The 20,921-nt window shown below is 39.2% G+C and overlaps 3 protein-coding genes across 5 annotated transcripts; 2 read left to right on the forward strand and 1 right to left on the reverse strand.

Moving 5' to 3' along the window:
* Window positions 1-59: 59 nt before the first annotated feature.
* txlna (taxilin alpha) lies at window positions 60-8,619 on the forward strand. 3 transcript variants are annotated; one of them, XM_027026533.3, is made up of 12 exons: window positions 85-212; window positions 655-681; window positions 1,016-1,191; window positions 1,822-2,067; window positions 2,435-2,526; window positions 3,839-4,009; window positions 4,376-4,570; window positions 5,293-5,412; window positions 5,676-5,750; window positions 5,931-6,023; window positions 6,106-6,201; window positions 6,396-8,619. In XM_027026533.3, the coding sequence occupies exons 3-12, from the start codon at window positions 1,023-1,025 to the stop codon at window positions 6,720-6,722; spliced, it is 1,584 nt and encodes a 527-aa protein (XP_026882334.2). In that variant the 5' UTR covers window positions 85-212; window positions 655-681; window positions 1,016-1,022; the 3' UTR covers window positions 6,723-8,619. The 3 variants fall into 3 exon arrangements, with proteins under 3 accessions (XP_026882333.2, XP_026882334.2, XP_026882335.2); XM_027026532.3 differs by lacking the exon at window positions 655-681 and having other exon boundaries at window positions 60-212; XM_027026534.3 differs by lacking the exon at window positions 655-681 and having other exon boundaries at window positions 112-267.
* A 924-nt stretch (window positions 8,620-9,543) lies between these two features.
* On the forward strand, window positions 9,544-13,859 carry eif3i (eukaryotic translation initiation factor 3, subunit I). The gene is made up of 11 exons (XM_027026527.3): window positions 9,544-9,739; window positions 10,256-10,348; window positions 10,478-10,565; window positions 10,664-10,729; window positions 10,970-11,119; window positions 11,269-11,396; window positions 11,696-11,806; window positions 12,038-12,127; window positions 12,809-12,882; window positions 13,298-13,390; window positions 13,616-13,859. Exons 1-11 carry the CDS (start codon window positions 9,737-9,739, stop codon window positions 13,695-13,697), a joined length of 978 nt encoding a protein of 325 aa, XP_026882328.1. The 5' UTR covers window positions 9,544-9,736; the 3' UTR covers window positions 13,698-13,859.
* A 320-nt stretch (window positions 13,860-14,179) lies between these two features.
* hdac1 (histone deacetylase 1) lies at window positions 14,180-20,160 on the reverse strand. Its single transcript, XM_027026525.3, has 14 exons — window positions 20,017-20,160; window positions 19,014-19,126; window positions 18,792-18,909; window positions 18,157-18,231; window positions 17,877-18,015; window positions 17,571-17,712; window positions 17,339-17,431; window positions 17,097-17,205; window positions 16,858-16,998; window positions 16,547-16,655; window positions 16,218-16,345; window positions 15,448-15,594; window positions 15,139-15,187; window positions 14,180-14,900 (listed from the first exon to the last, which is right to left on the reverse strand). The coding sequence occupies exons 1-14, from the start codon at window positions 20,066-20,068 to the stop codon at window positions 14,873-14,875; spliced, it is 1,443 nt and encodes a 480-aa protein (XP_026882326.1). The 5' UTR covers window positions 20,069-20,160; the 3' UTR covers window positions 14,180-14,872.
* Window positions 20,161-20,921: the final 761 nt, after the last annotated feature.

Here is a 20,921-nt window from a genome sequence, read left to right on the forward strand (position 1 = left end):
CTTGTAAATCATTGGCTCTTTGATGGGAAATGATGCCGAGGCTTCGCAGGTGTTCAGATGTCTAAAGTGGCAGCTGCGGCGGAAGCAGCTCCGCTTCACCAATCGGCTCCGCGACGCTTCTGGCATTTCCTGTGTCCGTTGGCAGAAGAAACTTGAGGGGGAAGATTAGCTAACTACATTTGAAGTGTTTCTGGGACTTACTTGAGACTCTGGTAGCTTTTCTTTTTTTCTGTAATGAAGGAAACAACAGTGATGTCATTATCTAATGTAACTGTTAAGTTTTATTTACTTTTTATGTGAAGTGCTGTTTTGCCTCGGATCTTGCCGGCTAGCTTAGCCAGTTAATTAGCCTGCTAGTTAGCATGCCTACTTTTTTTGACCATGACAGATAGTTAGCTAACATGTTGGTTAGCCCGTGTAGCTTGTTTGTAGCTCTCATACGATATTGCCAGATTCGTGTTGTTTTTGGTAGCTAGCTAGCTAGATTGTTTTGGTAGTGTTACTTGGGTGTATTAGCTAGCTAGCTAGCTAAGTAGCTGCCAAAAGCCGCAGTATGTTAGCTAGCTAGCTAAGTGTTGCGCTGTAAAGGCCACCCTGTTTGTGCTTTAGATAGATACTAGATAGCTAACTAACTCGACTGCGTGATTTGAACAGATCTTTCGCGGACGCTTGTCATAACCGGTGAGTGTAGCCCTTTTGCTGAAAATGGCTTACATGAGCTTATGGAGCTTGTCTAGTAACGCTAACACTAAGATAAGTTAGCTAACGCTAGCAAGCAAGCAAGTTGCTTGGCTATGTGGCAACAGACGTCACTCACGGTTTCTGCTGTCTTGTGTGGCACAAACTGAGATACGAACTGTTGTCAGCCTCTGCATGTATTAAAGATAGTTGAATTAGACATAGTTGACAGATAGACGACAGACTGCACTTACCACATGGTTAAAAATATATAATTATAAATATATAATATAATCATATAATTAGCTAGCTAGCTAATTCGGTTGCTTGCCCACAGCTCAATAATGAAGAGACAAGACACTGAGGATGAAGTGGACATCTGTGGAGGGTCTTCTTCCAGCACGGATGGCACAGCAGACAGTTCAGTTACCCCCGAAGTGACTGACTGTCCAAAAGAACCAAACACGCAGACAGACAGTTCTCCAACGCTTCATTCCCGAACAGATGAAGGCTGTAAGTGAGCATTAAACACGCATACATTAGTTAAAGTCTACGTGTTTTCCTTATCAAATTGTAGCTACCATTCATAAATAAAGGAAAACTTTGAAGTGAGGTTAAATGAAAATCATGGCGTAGATTATGAAAATTATTTATTTTTCAAATTATTTATAATTATTTATTGTATTTTCCAAGGAGAAATGTATTCGTTTTAACATTTGTTTCAGTTGCTTTCCAATTATTTTTAGTGAAGGCAGTTATAGAATAAATTGTACTCTTCTGTTGCTATGGTCTTGTGACATTCAGGTGTCTTTTTATGTGTCTCTTAGCAATAGTTCTGACAACAGTGGACTGTCCCATGGCAATGGCTTGAAACAATGACTATTTAACCCTTAAGTTAACCTTAGCCCTGACCCTAGTAGGTGAGTGGTTTGAGTTAGTGTCCTGCAACAATGTCTCGTGACACCATATGAATATGTCCTGCCAGAAAATCTTGACTCTAGCAACAGGACAGTGGCAGATGTTGCTGCCACTGCTCATAGTTTTCATAGATTTGCCACATAGATTTGCCATATATTTACGCAATATCTGTATAAGGCATCTTTTAACATGTCCACCACTTCGTTGCACTGGTGCTGTGTCCAGTGGCTGAGGCCGGCGCGCTGCCCCCCTGCAACGACATGGCTGAGGAGTTGAGCAGGCAGCTGGAGGACATCCTCAGCACATACTGCCAGGAGGACGGCGCTGAGGAGTCGGCCGTGCCTGATGCTGTAGAGGTCAACGGCCTGGCGGACAGAGATGACGGGAAGATGGAGGACTCCAGACTGAATGGCAGCGGCGGGGACAAGGACCAGAAAAGGCTGCAGGAGAAAAAGAAGGTTAAAGGACTGGGTGAGTGGGGCTTCTGTGCCTGAGCAAAATGAGGCAGACAGCGCTGGTTAGTATAAGTACCAAATAAGGAATGATGCGCTTCAACCTAAGTCGCCAAGACTATGCTGACTATGTTAAGAACCCAGACAGCTCCAAGCTGACTGTTGTCTCACATTGGTCCAGGGCTTAATTAATAAATCAGTACATAACTAGCTAGCACTATCTTACTTAGCATTTTTCCTGTTTGGATATGTCTAATTTGCATGTGTTTGATTGCCAGTATTGTGTTTGTCAAATGCTGAAATGATCATATGCAAAATTATAAGCCTACAGATATTTTATGAAGTATTAATTACTGAAGTACCTCATAATTTTTTGCATTTTGTAGGCAAAGAGATAACACTACTTATGCAGACTCTGAACACACTTAGCACTCCAGAAGAGAAACTTGGTGGACTATGCAAAAAGTATGCTGAGTTGGTAAGAGACTATAGTTGTCCTTGTGAGTCATTCTTTTTAAGTTTGACCATTTTTATTGTGGTGTCTATGGAAATATTATAACTTGTAGACTTTCATTTTCAAATTAAAAACCTTGAGCTCACGTCCCATCACTGTCATACAAAGTTAGTCAAACCTTACTTTGTTCTGCGCCTGACCAAATTCATGACTTCAGTTAATGACGGCTGAGACAAATGACAAAAGATTAGCTTTTCTATCATGTAGCTCTAGGAATATGTACATAAACAAGAACAAACAATGCTTCATATAAAGGTAAGTTTTTAGGTTGTGGCATTTAGTGATGTCACATAGTTTAAAGGGAAACACTTGGAGGAATTCTTAAGTGTCATGACAGGATTCTTAAGTAAAGAGATGGAAGTAGTGAGAGCTGTTTCAGAAGCTCAGTGGACTGTGATCCTTTGTCAGATGCACACTTTAGTCTCCTAAAACTTTCCCAGGAAATCTATTAATCCAATTTAGCATTTGTTGTAAAATGAACATGCAGTGTTGGGAATCACGAGTTCAGTAATTTTGCATAAAATATGCTAAATCTGTTTGCAGTATTTCTTCATCTTGGAGATGTACCAATTATGGATTTTGGTAATATCATTGGAAATGTCATCTCGAAATTGTTCTGTATAATTTTGATGGTGATGACTCAGGCTTGCTCATTTGGGTATTTTGACATGGATGCAGTAGCTGGGCTTCATTCATGGGCATATACAGAATGCATTGATGCACTGTCAGCTAACAAGCTCATATTCTTGGCAGGCTCTGCACTGCTATATTGGTTGATTGAATTTCATTCACTGGTCCTCTGAGGCAGATTACCCAAGCAAAAAAAACAATATTCAGAAATATGTTGCATTTTTATTCTGCTTCTAAACAGTCCTTCCAGTGCTGATGTTGCTTATTCAAATGGAGTTTTTCTCAGCTCACCAACTTGTTTGGTGTTCTCTATTGATGTAATAAGTCAAACATTTCAATATGACCACATTTTCTTGTTTACTTATGTCTTATGTCTACATGTAAAAAGATGAAAAACTTGCAGTAAACATGCATTTTATTGTTTACCTGCATCTATCAAAACAGTAGTCATATCTGCCATCTTCTTAGCTTTCTAGTTATGTAGGTGAAATGTCTTTGTGCACCCTCTCTTGGCTTAAATGTGTTGTGCTGTAAATATGTTGTCATTAAATTTAGAGAATTTGTTTGTGGCCTGAAAATAAACTTTAACAAGCTGAAGTAAAAAAAAAACCTACAAAGAGCTTAAAAGTCGGGTTGTGATGTGTAGCTGGAGGAGCACCGTAATGCTCAGAAGCAGATGCGTGCCCTTCAGAGGAAGCAGAGCCAGCTGATCCAGGAGAAGGACCACCTGAGAAACGAGCACAGCAAGGCTATCCTGGCTCGCAGCAAGCTGGAGAGCCTGTGCCGTGAGCTGCAGAGACACAACCGGACGCTCAAGGTACTCTCGCATGCACGCGCACGCACAAACAGGGAACTCGTTATGCTGGCAATTCTGCATCTCTGCAGAGGCAAAACTTGTTTAGCGTGATCTGACCAACTGATAAAAAATGCATCCCTGTTTGTATAACATTTCTGTTTGTATAACAGGTTGTTAATGACAGTCCTGCTTGTGTTTTTTCATGCCATTACAAAAGCTGAATAAATCCACAAAATGCTAAGTCAGATGTGTTAGAATAGGGAATTTTGTAGGAGTGAGAAGGTGCTGTGGTGCGCACCACACTACCTTAGTCTCATATAACTACGTCGTTTGTCATATGAACCTTCTGATTGTTATTTTGTTTGTTTGTTTTTCTCCGTCTGTCAGGAGGATGGAGTTCAGCGTGCCCGGCAGGAGGAGGAGAAGAGGAAGGAGGTGACCTCTCACTTCCAGGTGACGCTCAACGACATCCAGGCACAGATGGAGCAGCACAACGAGCGCAATGCCAGCCTGCGGCAGGAGAACATGGAGCTGGCGGAGAAGCTCAAGAAGCTCATTGAGCAGTACGAGCTGCGCGAGGAGGTGAGTACTACATAAAAAGGGAAGGGAGCAGCTCCACACTCAGCAGAAAGAGGACATTGGTGCACACTGAGCAGAAGCAGCTTAGATGTACACTACGTGTCTTCCTTTACAGGCCTTACCCTAGTATTACATAAATAAAGATAACATAACATAAACATAAAAGGGAGCTCAGAGGGACCCAGGTGGATCTGGGCTGGATGTGGTCTCAAGTGTTTGAGTCTCTTGTTTTGTAGGTGTACACACACCTTCCTCTAATGCTAGTATGCAGTATATTGGTGACTGATTAGAATAGGGTTAATTATAACACAAACAAGCTGACGAGAACAGTTTTAATTATTAGGTTTGCAAAAGGAGCGTTAATGAACAGTGATGTTTTGAAGAGTAGTCTGTGCTTTGAAGAAAGACATGCATAACGCACTGTTGACATTGCTGTTATTGGGTATATAATGATATATAAACTGGTGCTGAGATTGAAAAACGAAAAAAGGGATGTTGCATGGTGTTTGCTACATGTTCAGTCTTTATAATCTTTAAGATAAAATCTGCAATTATGTAATCAACTGGTTGGCATTCAGGGTTGGGGTTGTATTTTTTTTTTTTTTCAGGATCAATTTTGGAAATGAATCACATGAGGAGCAAAATATATTTGTTTGGATTTTCTGCTTGCATTGTTTACAAGCCGTCTAAATATGGTGCTGAGCTGTGGTTCTTCTTTGCTGCAGCACATAGATAAGGTTTTCAAGCACAAAGATCTGCAGCAACAGCTAGTGGATGCTAAACTCCACCAGGCTCAGGCACTGCTCAAAGATTCAGAGGATCGCCACCAGAAAGAGAAAGAGTTTGTGAGTATCCAAAGGTGTGGGTGTATGTGTGCCTGTGTCTTTTTTGTTGTTGGGTTTTTTTGTTTTTTTTTTCCCCTTAAACATTGATGTTACATTGGTCTAGTCAGCAGATATTGCTTAGTCACAGCCATGAATTGAACCTTGATCTTCTTTGGTACTCTGTAGGTAGAAGTGCACTGCTTGTTACTGATAACTCTAGGATGAAGTGTAACTTTCCTCTCAGTCTTTCTGATCATTCTTTTGATTCCCTCACCTATACACAGCTGCTGAAGGAGGCTGTGGAGTCACAGAGGATGTATGAACTTATGAAACAGCAAGAGGTTCATCTGAAACAGCAGGTGAGGATCTGTCATGTTCAGTAGCAGAAAGGCTCCTCAGAGATGAGAGCACTGGTGTGGGTCATCCCAGGACTTGGGTCTCCCACTGCTCTGACTGCACTTTCAGGAGCTGTTTCTGTATGATGCTGTGCATGATATGACAGACTTCATAAATTATGGCTTCACCTTTGCTCTTTGCAGTTGTCACTGTACACAGAGAAGTTTGAAGAATTTCAGAACACACTTTCCAAAAGTAATGAGGTGTTTACTACCTTCAAGCAAGAGATGGAGAAGGTAATGAATGCTAATGAAAGTGGAGTCATGAAAGAAATGTCTGGCAATTCATTTGTATGAATCTGCGAGTGCTGTCTTGCAGATGACAAAGAAGATTAAGAAGCTGGAGAAGGAGACAACAATGTACAGATCTCGGTGGGAAAGCAGTAATAAAGCCCTACTGGAGATGGCAGAGGAGGTTAATTGAACTCGTTTATTTAATGAATTTATTTATCTACTGTTTACAGTACAGTATCACAACCTTTTGAGTCATATTTGTTTCCATTGTGATTACTATCAATTAACCAATAAACAATTTTGAGCTATTATGGTTTTTAGCTGCTGTTGTTGTTGTTGTTGTTATTATTGTTATTCTTACTTTGTATTTCACAGAAAACACTTCGAGATAAGGAATTGGAGAGCCTGCAGGGGAAGGTGCAAAGGCTGGAAAAGCTTTGTCGTGCTTTGCAGATTGAACGTAATGAGCTGAGCAAGAAGGTTCAGAGCCTCAGCAACACGGAGGATGGACAAGGCCTAGAGTCAGTGGCACCAACTGAAGCAGAGTCCCAACACCCAGGCACAGACTCCGACGAGGGTAGCCCCACCCATCGGAAAAGCACCGAATTAGACACTCCACCTACAACTTGCACTCAGGCATGTCACTGTGGTCCAGATCCAGACACTGAGCAGCAGAGGGAGGTTTGTTTAGCCCAGGATTGAGCTACTATTTCTTGGCTAACACTTCTTTCAGTGTCCCCGCCTCCTCTCTCACCCCCCCCCCCCCCCAAGTCCTTAGCCAACCATGAGTCTTTGAGCTTGGTCCTGTGTTTTTACCCTATTACCGCATGGTTGATTTATTTTTTTTATTTTTTATTTTTGGTCTCCTCTTGAGGCTATCCATTCCCTCAGGGAAGATTGTGCCTTCAAGATGAGTCTTATGCTGCATCTCTATTAGTCACCCCCCCCCCCCCCCCGGGGTTTCTTTATTTCACCAGTTTGTTTTTATGATAATCCCTCACTCTGACATGCTAAAAGGGGCATGGGATGATGATGATGCTGCTTTGGATTGCTGAACTTGGAGTACCATGGGCCACATTTTTATTTATCAATGTAAGCTTTGGGTCTATTTTAGTTTAAAAAAAAAACAAAAAAAACGTTTAGATTGTAGATGGGTGGCCAGATGAGCTGCTTAAGAACAATGCCTTATCTTACAAACTCAACAGTTGTTGTAGTGTGGCAAGAGTTAAGTATCCATGGGTGAATGTCCATCTGTTGGTTTGCATCAGGAATTGCCCTCAGAATCAGTCTCAGCTTGGTTTTTTTTATGCGTTTATTTTTCACAGAATTCCACACGTTATAAGGGCCTATATACCATAATATGGTTTTGCTGTGATTCATTGTTGGGTTTTGACCTAACCATGATTGGTGTCTGTTACCTGACAGGACAGTTTTCTGTTTCTGAATTTAATAAAGCAAATAATCAACATTTTCTTAAATTTGTATTAGTCATGTAAGTCATTGCTGTTTGTGTTTGCAGTGTATCATGTTAGTTACATCTCACTGGTTGTTGCTCCATTGAGACTCCTGACCACAAACCAAATTAAAATCAGGAGGAATGTGAGAATTTTCGCTCTGAATTGTGAGCCTACTTTTCCATTGGCTCATAAATGCAGCAGATAAAATGTTAATCCCTATAAAAAAATATATATTTTTTTTTAAAGTTGAATTCTAAATCCATTTATTCAGTTCTTGCAAAATGCATTTCAGTTATAAAATGTAGCTTTAAACAACACATTATAACTTCTGAGAGTTGTCTTAAGCTGCCACAAAGTTCAATATGGATAATTTGTCTTGTAATTTCATCATGAGGTAGATTTGCCAGTTTTGCAAATGTTTCTGTAAAATAATTCCATGAGATCCAGAGGAAAGCAGGAACTTGAATGAGACTGTGACCACTGAGTAGTAAATGAACTACACCAGAATCTTTTTTCATTCAGAGCTTTATTAGTGTAGACCATTATTTTGATACTTTGTTGTTGCTAATATACAGTCTGTCTCAACATCATTGTATACAGATTAAGAGCAAGTAAAAAAAAAAAAAATACATATTTAATTGCATCCCAGATCCAGTTTTGTGTGTGATCAGGTTAAATAAAGAGATTCTAAAATGTTAAACTATGCAATCCTATTTCTGTTCATGTGATTTCTTTTAGCTCTTGACAATCTGTCATACTATGGAAATTAATATACATTCTAATCTTATAACAGTTGAGTCGGCAGCTGCAGTTGTATCTGATTAGAATACACTTTGCATTTAAGGCTACGTTTTATACTTAGAACTTAAACGTTTAATTTATCTGAATGTCAAGACCACTAGAATGCCCATCAGGTCTTCCATGTGTTGACAGCCCAGTGTCATCAACACAGGTACAGAATAACTGCTGTTTCTCAGAATGGCATCTATTTCATAACAGTATACCAGCTTTTATTGGCTTCCCATCAGTTGCTACTGAATAATGCTGGATGCACCTACTGTTAAAAAGCTACCAAAGAATTTTCTTTCATCCTTCCTCGACCCTGTAAACACTTTGCAAATTAAAGAAATTACACTGAAAAACAGTCTGTGAGTGTTTGAATTTGCAAATAAAAAGAAAGCTTTGTATAACTAATAGTACATAGTTATAATGAAATCTTCTAGGTTGATTATAGTGATTATAGGGGAAGTTCTCTTTCTGTGCCAATGAATATTGTTAAGTGTGATCTATTACTAAATCCTGCTCTTTTTGATGGCTTCTGATGTTGAGGCCCCAGTAATGATTTCTACACATTGTCTTATAGAATGGTTGTTTGCATACTTATAACAATAAATGTAATGAAATCTTTTTCATTCAATTTATTTATTTTTTAAAATATGTGCCATAAAGTTTGTGCTAGTTTGATTCATGGGATTTTATAATTTTAACTTATCTCTGTAGCTAGTATTCTCACATCCCAAACCAAGAATCTAACCACATTAGTGCATTTTTTTTTCCAGTGTTTGTGCTGCACAAAATAATTGTATATGCATTATAATAAGATCAAAGCCCAAACGCACTGTAAAGGCACAATTCAGCATGAGTGATGATTATTTAATTAAATTTTCTTTTTAGATGGGGTGTCAACTTCTGAAACAAGTACAATCGAAAACCTGGATAATGGAAACCAAGCTTCTGCTGTAAGTGAACACAAGGGGTAGTACAAAGGGAAGAATTTCACACAGGACAGCGTTCAGGCAGAGAATATTTAGGCAAATCTCTATTGTCTGTGTACTTTATCAAAGTCTGTCTATGATTTGTGAATGAACGTAGACGGGCAGATGCGAGCTAAATAAACATAATTTTAGCCCAAATTATTTATTTATTTTATAACGGCACTATACCAGACCTAGCATTCAGCTAAGAAGCGTTCTTACCGCTCCTGTTCTGTACAGGACTCAGTCCAGGTCTAGACCACGCAGCCGCTTCGGTTCACGTGTTTTAAGAGCAGGAAGCTAAAAAACGTCCTTTCCGTTTTTATCCAGTGCTCGGCAAGCACGCGTATTGCTAACGGGCCTTTCTACGGTTTATTAAAAAGCGTAGATATCTATCTATAGATATAGATATATATTGATATATATATATCTATAGATAGGTAGATATATCTATCTATATATATAGATCTCTATATATATAGATATATATAGAGATCGAGAGATAATGGTGAGTAAACATAGTTGTGTCGCAGAGGACATGAAATGGAGCTAATGTTACCCTAACTAATGCTAGCTAGCTAAATTGCTATGTTCAGCGGCTAAGCTAGCCAGTCAGCCTTCTCTGACTTATATTTTAGAAACTCGCAGTAGTCGTTTTTATTGTGTGGTAGGGTCAGAAATAGCCAGTTGCACAAGGTTGTCTGTAAATGCGTCTCTTTTAATATGTATTCGCTAGCTAATATTACTCAGATATACGTTATATATAAATAACTCATTTTGCTTGCGAGCTAGCGTAGCGTAGCGAACTGACTCGTTGGAATAATGGCTGTCTTGGCTATTCATATTCCTCTAATACCTTGTTTTCGTAAGTAGCTAGATGGCTGCAATTGCTTTTAATAATACACGCCCATAAACGTCTGTTGTTGTTTTTTTTAATGTGATTTGTCCCTTATATAATTTATGCAGTGCATTGCCAAATTGATATTTTTTCATATTTGACACATATTAAATGTACTTTCTGCAGAAACCAATACTTTTACAGGGCCACGAACGGTCCATCACGCAGATTAAATATAATCGTGAGGGAGACTTGTTGTTCTCTGTGGCCAAGGACCAGGTGAGTCGAAAAACTCATGTTTGTACCAGTAATACCGTCTTGGAAAGATGTGGTTTCATTTTAATTGGGATGCGTTTGTTCCATGTATAACAAATCGATAGCTAAATCATTTTTTTTTTTTCTGTTCAGTTTGTAAACGTGTGGTACTCTGTCAATGGAGAGAGGCTGGGCACTTACAATGGACACACCGGCGCTGTCTGGTGTGTGGACGTTGACTGTATCCTTCATTGAAGATGTTCCTAAATTTTAAAGCTGCTTTTGTGTAACAATAAATTCTGTTCCCATATTTGTTGGTAACCTTAATACATTTTAAAGGGGATACAAAGCATGTATTGACTGGATCTGCTGATAATAGCTGCCGGCTCTGGGACTGTGAGACAGGTGAGTTGAGCTCTGCTCTGTATGAGATGGAACCGTGATTTCTTTACCTCATCTTCCTGCCTTCTCACAATTCACCATCACCATTCTAAGATGAACTAAAATGACCAAATGAAAAAAAAGAAAATTTATCTTAAGTATTTTTTTAAATGTCATTTTAAATTGAAATGGACAGTGGGTTTGTATCATTGGGTTGTTAAGCAGTTGCTTATCTTGAGTGATCGTTTGCACTCTTATCTTAAGGTAAACAATTAGCTGTACTCGACACCAATTCAGCAGTGAGAACATGTGGCTTTGACTTCAGCGGAAACATCATCATGTTCTCCACCGACAAACAGATGGGCTACCAGTGCTATCTTAATTTTTTTGATCTGCGAGATCCACAACAGATTGGTAAATGTAGTTCCTTATTGTTAACAGTGGCAAAATATGAATCCAGAAATTTTAGAACAGTAATTTGCTAAATTTTGTACTAAACATAGATTTTAGACACCTCCCCACCCCCTGAGTCTAATTGTTTTTCATCTTTTGTTCATTCTCAGAGGACAACCAGCCATATCTCTCTGTGCCATGCAGTGAGTCAAAGATCACGAGTGCAGTGTGGGGGCCACTTGGCGAGTTTGTGATTGCTGGTCATGAAAACGGGGAAATCAACCAATTCAGTGCAAAGGTTTGCAGTCTCAGCTGATATTCAGTAATACATGATTTGACCTACATTCATATGCAGTCATTTCTGTAGTTGGTCACAAGTTGTGTGTGCATCATTGGATATCTTGGACTCAAAGTATGGTCATTGTATGGTGTGATTTATGCTTATATTTCAAAGGCATACCTAACTACATTTCCATCAGATGAGGCCCACTGTGAAGATAGCCTTAGTGGCTGCTGTTTGAGCATAGCCTAGGTTTTCCAAGCAAAGCATTGTTAGCATGTGTGTTTATGCGTCGTGTGCTTTGTTTGTGTCTGTAGTCTGGGGAGATTCTGAAGAAGATTAAGGAGCACACCAAGCAGATCAACGACATCCAGACTTCTCTGGACCTCACGATGGTCATCACTGCCTCCAAAGACAGCACTGCTAAGGTTTGTACTTTCTCGGAGAGTGGATGGCCTTCCATGAATAAGTATAATAAAGATGTCCCATTTTGATGTATCCTAATATTCAGATATCTTATGTCTGTTCCTGTAGGAAATATGTATTTACAGTGGAACCATTTTTGTACCCACAATATTTTGGCATTTTACACTTTCCTGTTATCTATTGAACATGCTTGAACACAAAAAGACTCTGAAATACTACCTTTCTCTATGCAGCTATTTGATTCATCTTCACTAGAACACATAAAAACCTTCAAGACAGAGCGTCCTGTGAACTCTGCTGCAATCTCGCCCATCATGGACCATGTAAGCCATCTTTAATCCATCTTGTTTCTTTCATTAGAAATCCACAAATCATCATTGCTTCAATGGTGCTTGTCTGAATAAGTCAGATAAAAGCATTTTATTTTATAAAAGTATTTTATAACAAGTTAATGCACTGGTCTGGTGAACCGCTTCTGGTTGGTAATTTTTCAGCATAATATGACTGTTGTACCTTTTTGTGAAAACAAAATACATGCATTAAATGGTGTGGACAAATTCTAAAACTAATAGTTATAAGTAGCAATGTTTCCCCTTTATTTACTCATGGTCTGATTAACATAATACTTTTTTTAAAGCACATATAGTTGTGCATGTTTCATAAATATTGATTTTGGTGATCGACTGGTGGTTGCATTCTGAATTGGCTACACCAGTACAGAGTAGGAAGTGCACCACACAACTGGAGACATGTATCCATTCACTCCCCTTTTTACCTCTCTGTGGCCATTTTCACCCATAATCCAAATTCATCTTTCTGGATGAAACGGTCATAATTAGAATATACTGTGCTCTCTGATTCATGAAAAAAGGAAAAATCAGTGGCTTGGTTTGAAATGCTGTCCCTGTGCTAAAAATGAGGGATACACACCTTAAAACACCCGCTGTTTTGAAATATATGGCCCTGTGAGGTGTGTGGTGTGTATTTGTTTTTTTGGCACCTAGGTGGTCGTGGGAGGAGGTCAGGAAGCCATGGAGGTCACAACCACCTCTACTAGGATTGGCAAATTCGAGGCTAGGTTAGTATGGAAATGAATGGCTGGCCCATAAACCGTTACTCTTTCATGCTTGTGTTTCATTTTTAAGTACATTTTATTGGAACAAAATCCTGTTTTAGAGAAATAAATGAACACCATCCCAAACAATATATTACCCTGTCTGATAAGTTATGAAAATAACCTGATGTGTTAAGAAGGTAGTCTCAAAAGTTTAAATGTCAAAGTTCCTAAATATCTTCGATTGGAACCTTTCTATGCTAATAAGTCAGTAGCTAATAATGGCAGTTATATCCTTTTATTCTGAAAACTGAATAAATTAGAAAATTAAAGGACAAGAAAATAAGTCCTGTTGTGTTGACTTTTGACTCCTTTAGGCACTGTTAATGCTGTGGCTTTAATAATCTAGTCCATGTCTAATGTATTATATTCTCCAAAGGTTTTTCCATGCAGCCTATGAAGAGGAGTTTGGAAGGGTGAAGGGCCATTTTGGACCGATCAACTGTGTAGAATTCCATCCAGATGGGAAAAGGTGTGTTGTGTACTCTCTCTCTCTCTCTCTCTCTCTCTCTCAGGTTATTACACATTGCTACCTACTTCCAGACATTTTGCTGTTCAAATCATTTTTTTTGTGATCTGGAAATTTTTTTTTATTATGGCTCAAAGTAATGGCAAAACACTACCATATGTAATGCAGGTATTATGTAAATGTAATAAAGTTACACATACTAATGTTTCCTTCAATTTTGTTTTACAGCTACAGTAGCGGAGGAGAAGATGGTTATGTCAGAATTCATTACTTTGATCCTCAGTACTTTGACTTTGAACTTGAGGCCTAAATTCACACATGGACATTCCCGATTGGCTCCCCTTGTTCACCTGAACCTCTGTTAAGTCATGATCATCTTTCAAAGATGTGCCTATGAACATCAGGCAGTAAATGCAATACAAACAGTACATGCAAATTATATTCCTGTTTTGTATTAAACATTACAAGTATATTTGTTGTCATATGTCCAATTATTACTTACCCCTTTAACCACTCTACTATACTACTATGAAATTAATAATTGCTTATTCTAGTCATTTCAGTTGAACACAAACTCATAACCACTGCTTTTCTATGAGCCATGCAAGTAAAGTGTACCATACAATCTGAAACAGGGAGAATATGCCCACAAACATGTTCGTGTATTTACAATATAATGTATACAAACAATTCATGACAATTCACTTTGTGAGTTAATAATTACATTGGTGCACTATGTATGGCTTAGCAGAATTTGATTTTACTGTAGAAGCAAACAGTGAAAACAATACATGAGAGAAATTTCTTTATTTACTTTACCAAAGGCATTGTTATAATATGGACACTTTCAAAACCACTGAACTCCTAAACTATATCTGGCCAGAAGTGCCACCGACGTGCTTGCACAACCACAATAGAGAGGAATCTGGAGTCTTAACAGCAATAACATGAGTCTCTCCCTGTCTCAGTGGGGCAGGGGTTCAAAGCCATAAAAAAGACACCATCATTAAAACAAACATCTTAATCTCTTAAAAGTGAGGTAAAGGACATTGTACCAGGGGAACAGCATCCACAGAAAAACAAGACCCAATAAGCAAGAGATGTCAAGTCCATAATTCAAAATAACTTAGAAGTGAGGCCTCCCCTGTTGGGAATGCTAAAGACCATCAACTCCAACTACCATTTCTGGTCCTGTCTGAGGTGCTACTTTTGGTAGACAGTGATAAAATTTCTAACTTAATGTAAAGGTTTTAAAGCACAAAAGGAATAGAGGGAAAAGGAAACATACATCTTACATTTCAATTCACATTTATAATGCAAAAAACGTTTATACCGCTCATTAAGAATACAAATAGTAAAATGAGTCTTAGAAAATAATTTACAGTCTTTATCTTAGGAGCCAAGATAGCACACGTGTGTGTGACGGGGTAACATTGAGTGTATGATGCAAGTTCATGAATCCAATTGGACTTCAGTTAGGTTCCCTCAGGTTGTTTTCAACTCTTCTTTTGGCCTTCAAAAAAGAAAAAGGCTATTAATATTGTGACTGCCTCATTTTTCTTGCTACCCCTACCCTGCCCTTACAGCCAACACATTTCTTTACATGAAAAAATTAAGACACGGGAAGCAAACCAAAAGTCCTTGCACCATACGTAACACACAATGATCGACATTTCTACAGATAACTTCACTTTCCAAGAGTAAACCAATCCACACTGGTGTGGGGAAGGGGAGATGAGAAACCACCTCACCCCTTTGTGTCCATTTTCTCCTCTGGTGTCTTCTCCTCCTCTTTGACATCTGCAAGATTGGAAACCAATCACTTTCTGAGGTTACTCAAGCTATGCTTTCAGCTAAAGCCACACTTGGAAGTGACAAATCTTATTAAATAAAAGGTTAATGTTTGAAGTAAGTCATTCGTTTAAACTGATAGAACTGCAAATTGTTTTGAAACTATTTGAATCAATAACTGATTTAGCCCAACATTAGGCTTGGGAAGGACTCGCCATTATAGTTACCACAGGGTGACGACGTGCCATTAGCTCTACGTGGCTGCTCACCTTTCTTCTCTTCTCCATCTTTTTCCTCTTCTGTCTTCACTCGTTTGGTCTTCTTGTAATTGGCCGCATTCCTGCGGCCGCCTTGTCCTTCATCCTCAGAGTCGGAAAATTCCTCATCGCAGGCTATCCGCTTGTCATGGGCACGGACTTGTGAAGGAACAGTCGTACTGTCACAACCAGTAAACTCAGAACCCAGACTTTCAGTAAATCCCACACTATTAAACAATACTGGGAGTAAGGCAAGTCTGTCAGCCTGGAAAATACTCAGCTACTCTCTCCCTTTATCTCTAAACTCTTCCATCCACAATGCAAAACCAACCAGCAGCTCTGGATTTGGCATTTTGTTTCTGCATTAACGCCATCACAGCAGCTTCATTTCCAAGTATTTGTTTGTTTTCTATAGATGATGCATTGTTTCTTCCAGAAACTGAAGAGAACGTTTTAATTTATTGAGCTTAGCTGAGTTTGAACAAGAAAAAAAACCTAGCAAAGGAAATTGTAAAGCCTTAAACTGCACTTTGGACATGATGACCTGTTAAACTTCCTTATAATGTGATTCACTGAATTGGCCCTAGTCACTGAGATGCTAGGAAATGGAAATACCCATCCAGAATCTGATTTAATCAGTTTGTTACTAAGTTCACCACCACTCAGAGGACTTGTACTGCACTTCGAAGAGGTACACTATAACTCCAGAATCAAGGGATTTGAAAAAGCTACCTATCCAATGCCAGGGGCCTACAGTGGGGGTAATGAAGGGAGATACTCACTGGGGATGCGTTTGTCTGGGTCATCCTCCTCGTCTCCACTGTCCTCTTGCACAGCATCCTCAGGGATGGCCTGCATCTGCACGCCAGGAGCATGGGGCAACATGCGCAGGTTTTCAAACAGACGCTGCCTACACAAACACAGAAGAGAGATACTCCTCCTTTCAGATGGTCTATTTCTCACAATTACTAAAAAGGTACATAACTTGATAATGCAATCTAAAAAAGGCTTAAAGACTTACATAAATATTTGTTCTGATTATTTTTGTATCATTTTTTTGAACTGCAATTCAAAGAGTAAACAGTACACTTTACATGTTGGACCCACTCACTTGATCTTCTCTAGGTAGTCATTTGTGTTCTGGTTGGTCATGTTGGAAGGGCTGATATGGAGCTTGAAGTCGGGTCCGAAATATTCAAAGTAATCATTGTATGGAAGTTCTGATTTAAAAACAAGAAATATTGCAATGAATCATAACTGCGCACGCGCACACACACACACACACACACACACACACACACACACACACACACACACACACACACATGGATATTAGTACGAAAAAAACTACTTTATAGTATCATTTTCTCAACAGGACTTGCTAACTTTTGAAAGCTGTCCTACGTGATAACCCAGTCTTACCATTTGGAATAGTGGTGTCCAGGGCTACAGCTGTCTCGAAGGTCCAGCAGCGAGCCACGTTTCTGATGGTGTAACCTCCACCACCCAGCATCAGCAAGGGCAGGTTAAAGCTCTTCATGTATTCAACACATTTTGCATGGCCTGTGAAGCACAGAGGAACGCAAAGTTAACCAGACATGTCTGAGGTGCGGAATGTGAAGGGGAAACGTTAAGTGTGAGGAGCAGTGCTGAGAGTAAACCTTTGATGGTGAGGTTGAAACAGCCAAGCCTGTCACCAGACAGAGAGTCAGCACCACACTGAAGAACTACAGCACTGGGCTGGTACATCTCCATCACTTTGGCCATGATCTGAAACACACACACAAAGAGATAATTAGACATGCAGACAGTTACACAGGCACTTTAATTACATAAACTGTAATATCAATAATTATTTGTTCATAGCCAGAGTGTTTCAGCTGTTATTTCAATAATGACTTACAGGTTTGAATATGGCTTCATAAGATTCATCATCAATACCATCCCGAAGCGGGTAGTTAACAGCATAGTATTTTCCTTTACCCGCACCAATGTCCTGCAAGCATAAACATTAGTGTTATTGATATTGGGACAATATCTAAACACAAAGTAAATTAGAGAAACTTGGAACTGTGTAGCTAGAGCTGCAAGGAATATACAAATCACTGAAAGAAAACCCAAAAATGTGAACTCACTCTGAGGTCGCCGGTGCCAGGGAAATACTCTCCATACTTGTGAAAAGACACAGTCATGACACGGTCAGTGGTGTAGAAGGCTTCCTCTACTCCATCACCATGGTGGATGTCAATGTCAATATACAGCACTCTTTGATGGTATCTACCAAACAGTATCAAATAAACCGCTTATTATAATACTAAGGTCAAGCTGCAGTGATAAAACTTTCTATAATGGCACTGAGGCAGTTACAACACTGCCAATAAATTACTTCAGGTTTAATAAACCACATTCTTAAGGGCAACTGAGATTTATGGAGGACATACTTCAGCAGCTCGAGGATGGCCAGGACAATGTCATTGACATAACAGAAACCAGAAGCCTCAGACTTCTTGGCATGGTGAAGGCCACCTGCCCAGTTAATGGCAATGTCTGTCTGCTGTTTGTTCAGTTTGACAGCCCCGGCTGAACAGGACAGAGTAAACATCATCAAACACATCTGGTTACTGATCACACAATGTTCTCAAAATCTACTTGAAGTCATTAATTTTCACTTCTCCAAATAACTGAAAAAAGATCCAAACCTTGAGGATAACACACACTTACCAACAGAGCCACCTGTTGAAAGCTGGCAGAACTCAAACAAGCCATCAAACACAGGACAGTCTTCACCGACATTAACTGAGAAGGGAATATTAATCATCAAATCTATATTAGAAATATGACTTGTTTTACAATTTACTTTTTGTAATATCCTTGTAATTTCAGATACTGAGTGCATTTACATCATCATCATCTCAAAGTATTCTACATCTGTACCTGAGTGACTTTCTAAATATGCAATATTTCCAGTTTGAAAAGGGTAAAAAGCAATCAACTAGTAGCTTAAGGAACTAGCACCTAGCTGGTTATGGAAAAACAAAAATGACAAGGATCAACTTAATTCAATAATGCTGAACAAGCAGAGTATCATATCAGAAATCATTTTTGGATCTCTCTCCAAAACTTTACTGTTCAAATACCAAGCAAGAAGGTACATTACATTTTAATGGAGAGACTTTACAAGAACAAGTAATATCAGGGGAAAAAATGATCAGATTTAAAATAAACAATTTAGATTATATTAGTTGATTATTGAAATAACTGCTTGCTGCTCATTAGACACAGTGATATTGCGATCAGAAAACAAGATTTAAATAAAATGTCACAGTAATAACGCTGTCCTTTGATGAAGTACTCACATCTCTGCATTTGCTTGCTGTACTCGGACATGTTGTCTGGGCGGATAGAACGCAAGAACTTGATATAGTCATCGCTGTGATACTTGGTCATCTCTTCAGCATTTGCTTTGTGTGGCCTCTGTGGACATACCAAACACATACAAAACCAGTTACTACCATGATTTATAGATGACTTATAGATTCCTTGTACAAGTTAATAACTAAAGTTCTCATGTGCCTTACATAGATCTCCATCTTTCTGTACAGCCCATAATTCAGGAGAAGATTGTGGGTCATGCGGATTCTGTGGGGCTTCATGGGGTGACCCTGGCCATAGTAATAATTCCCAACATCTCCTAAAAGGGTAAAATAATTTAGAATTGTTGTTACAGAACGACATTTATAAACCGTAATAAATAAATAAATAAATAAATAGGAACAAGTCAATTAGCTAGCTAACTCCAATATTAAAAGTGAAAACCTAGTGTTCTTAAGCTTCAGATATAAATTGCATTAAAAGAAAACTTCATGGACGACCCACCAGATTATTAAATTAGCTATCCAACACTCATACGCAATAAAACGACAAGCAACTAACCTAACTAGAGTAGCTAACGCTAGCTAACCGAATTCTCCGACTCTGAAGCTAGGGCTGCTGCACCAAAGGATGTAATGGGGTAAAAATCTTGCAAGCAAACCACATTATTTCCAACAAAACAAAACATGCACAATGCACTCATATGAACAGGCAGCTATGTATTGCACCGACCTTTCAATCGTTCCACTTCCAAAGGAACTTGGAAAACTAGCTGTCTGATTAGCTTAGCTTCGTTACTTTGATTAGCTACTGTCTTAGTCAAACGTGTTAGCTTACCGGCTACGAAATAGCAACTTGCACTATAACATGCTACCTAGCTTGCCAGTATACAATAAAACTAACTACTAGTGCGATTGTAAAATGCGGAGAGATCAGGCATTGCTAGTTTTGTGCTGTACGAAGTTTGATAACCGCAAACAATGCAGACCGGAATAATACTCGATTACTGCTATCTACCTAGCATTAGCTATAGCCACTGTTCTTTTGTGGCTAGCGGGCTAACTCTAGCTAACTGGCTAAATCTAGCTAACAATTAAACCGGAACCCACATAAGTAAAGAGATTTGCAGATAATCCGTAAAGCAATTACTGATTTTCGTTGCGGAACAACTGAAAATCTAATATCACGGCACAGAGCACCAGTTCTTACCATCATAATAATAGCAAACTTTCTTCTTTGTTCCTTGGGAAGTCAGCGCCATTTTACCCCCAATTACAGTCTGAGGTTGAGCCTGCCGGGCTTTCTGCGCAGCTAACTTCAATGGGAACTTGCCTGTAGTATGTCTACACCAATCACGTTTCAGTTTTCTTTTCTTGGAGGCGTTACTGTGTATATCCGAACCAATCAACTCTCTTCACTGGTTCCCCGCATTCTTGCTGTTGCTGGAGTAAGTTTATAAACTGTCCAGTGCAATATAAAAAGACTATATACATAAACCCGATTGCAAAAATGCAAAAGCCTACATGACCTTGTTACGCAGGTTTCTTCTGTACAACATTAGGAGCATTCAGCCATTTCGTTTCAAGGACGCCATGCACTTACTTACTTGTCCTGTCGCGGAGCCTTTTTAATACTAGACTACAGCAACTCACTTTTAGCAGGTCGTCTTGTACACGCTACTAGGCCCTTGCACCTGATCCACAATGGGCATTCCTGTCACCCAACTTGCCAGCATCATGTTTATCATACAAACCTGAAGACGTCTTCGTATTTTTTTCTGCATTGACTTCCTGCCACTGACAGGGCCCTAACTTGGTGGTATACTTATACTTTCAGCTAGCATATGGAGGGAGGCAAAAAGCACTTCTGAAAGTTGCACGGGATAAAAGTGCCTGTTAAATGCTGATCAGTGTACAATCATAAACACTGCCTAAAAGTTCTGGATCTGGATGCATGTTTAAGGCACCAGGGTATTGTTCAAGGCACAAGATCCAAATATAAACAATCAAACTCATGTGTTTTTAAGTTTCTTTTTGATTTGGACATACAGCACCAGAAAAGGCTACAAAGTGAACACAAGAAAAGAAAATAGACATTTTGCAGTATGTTACACA

Source organism: Electrophorus electricus, chromosome 2 (assembly GCF_041902795.1).
Source record: "Electrophorus electricus isolate QZ-2024a chromosome 2, ASM4190279v1, whole genome shotgun sequence".
Lineage (NCBI taxonomy): Eukaryota > Metazoa > Chordata > Actinopteri > Gymnotiformes > Gymnotidae > Electrophorus > Electrophorus electricus.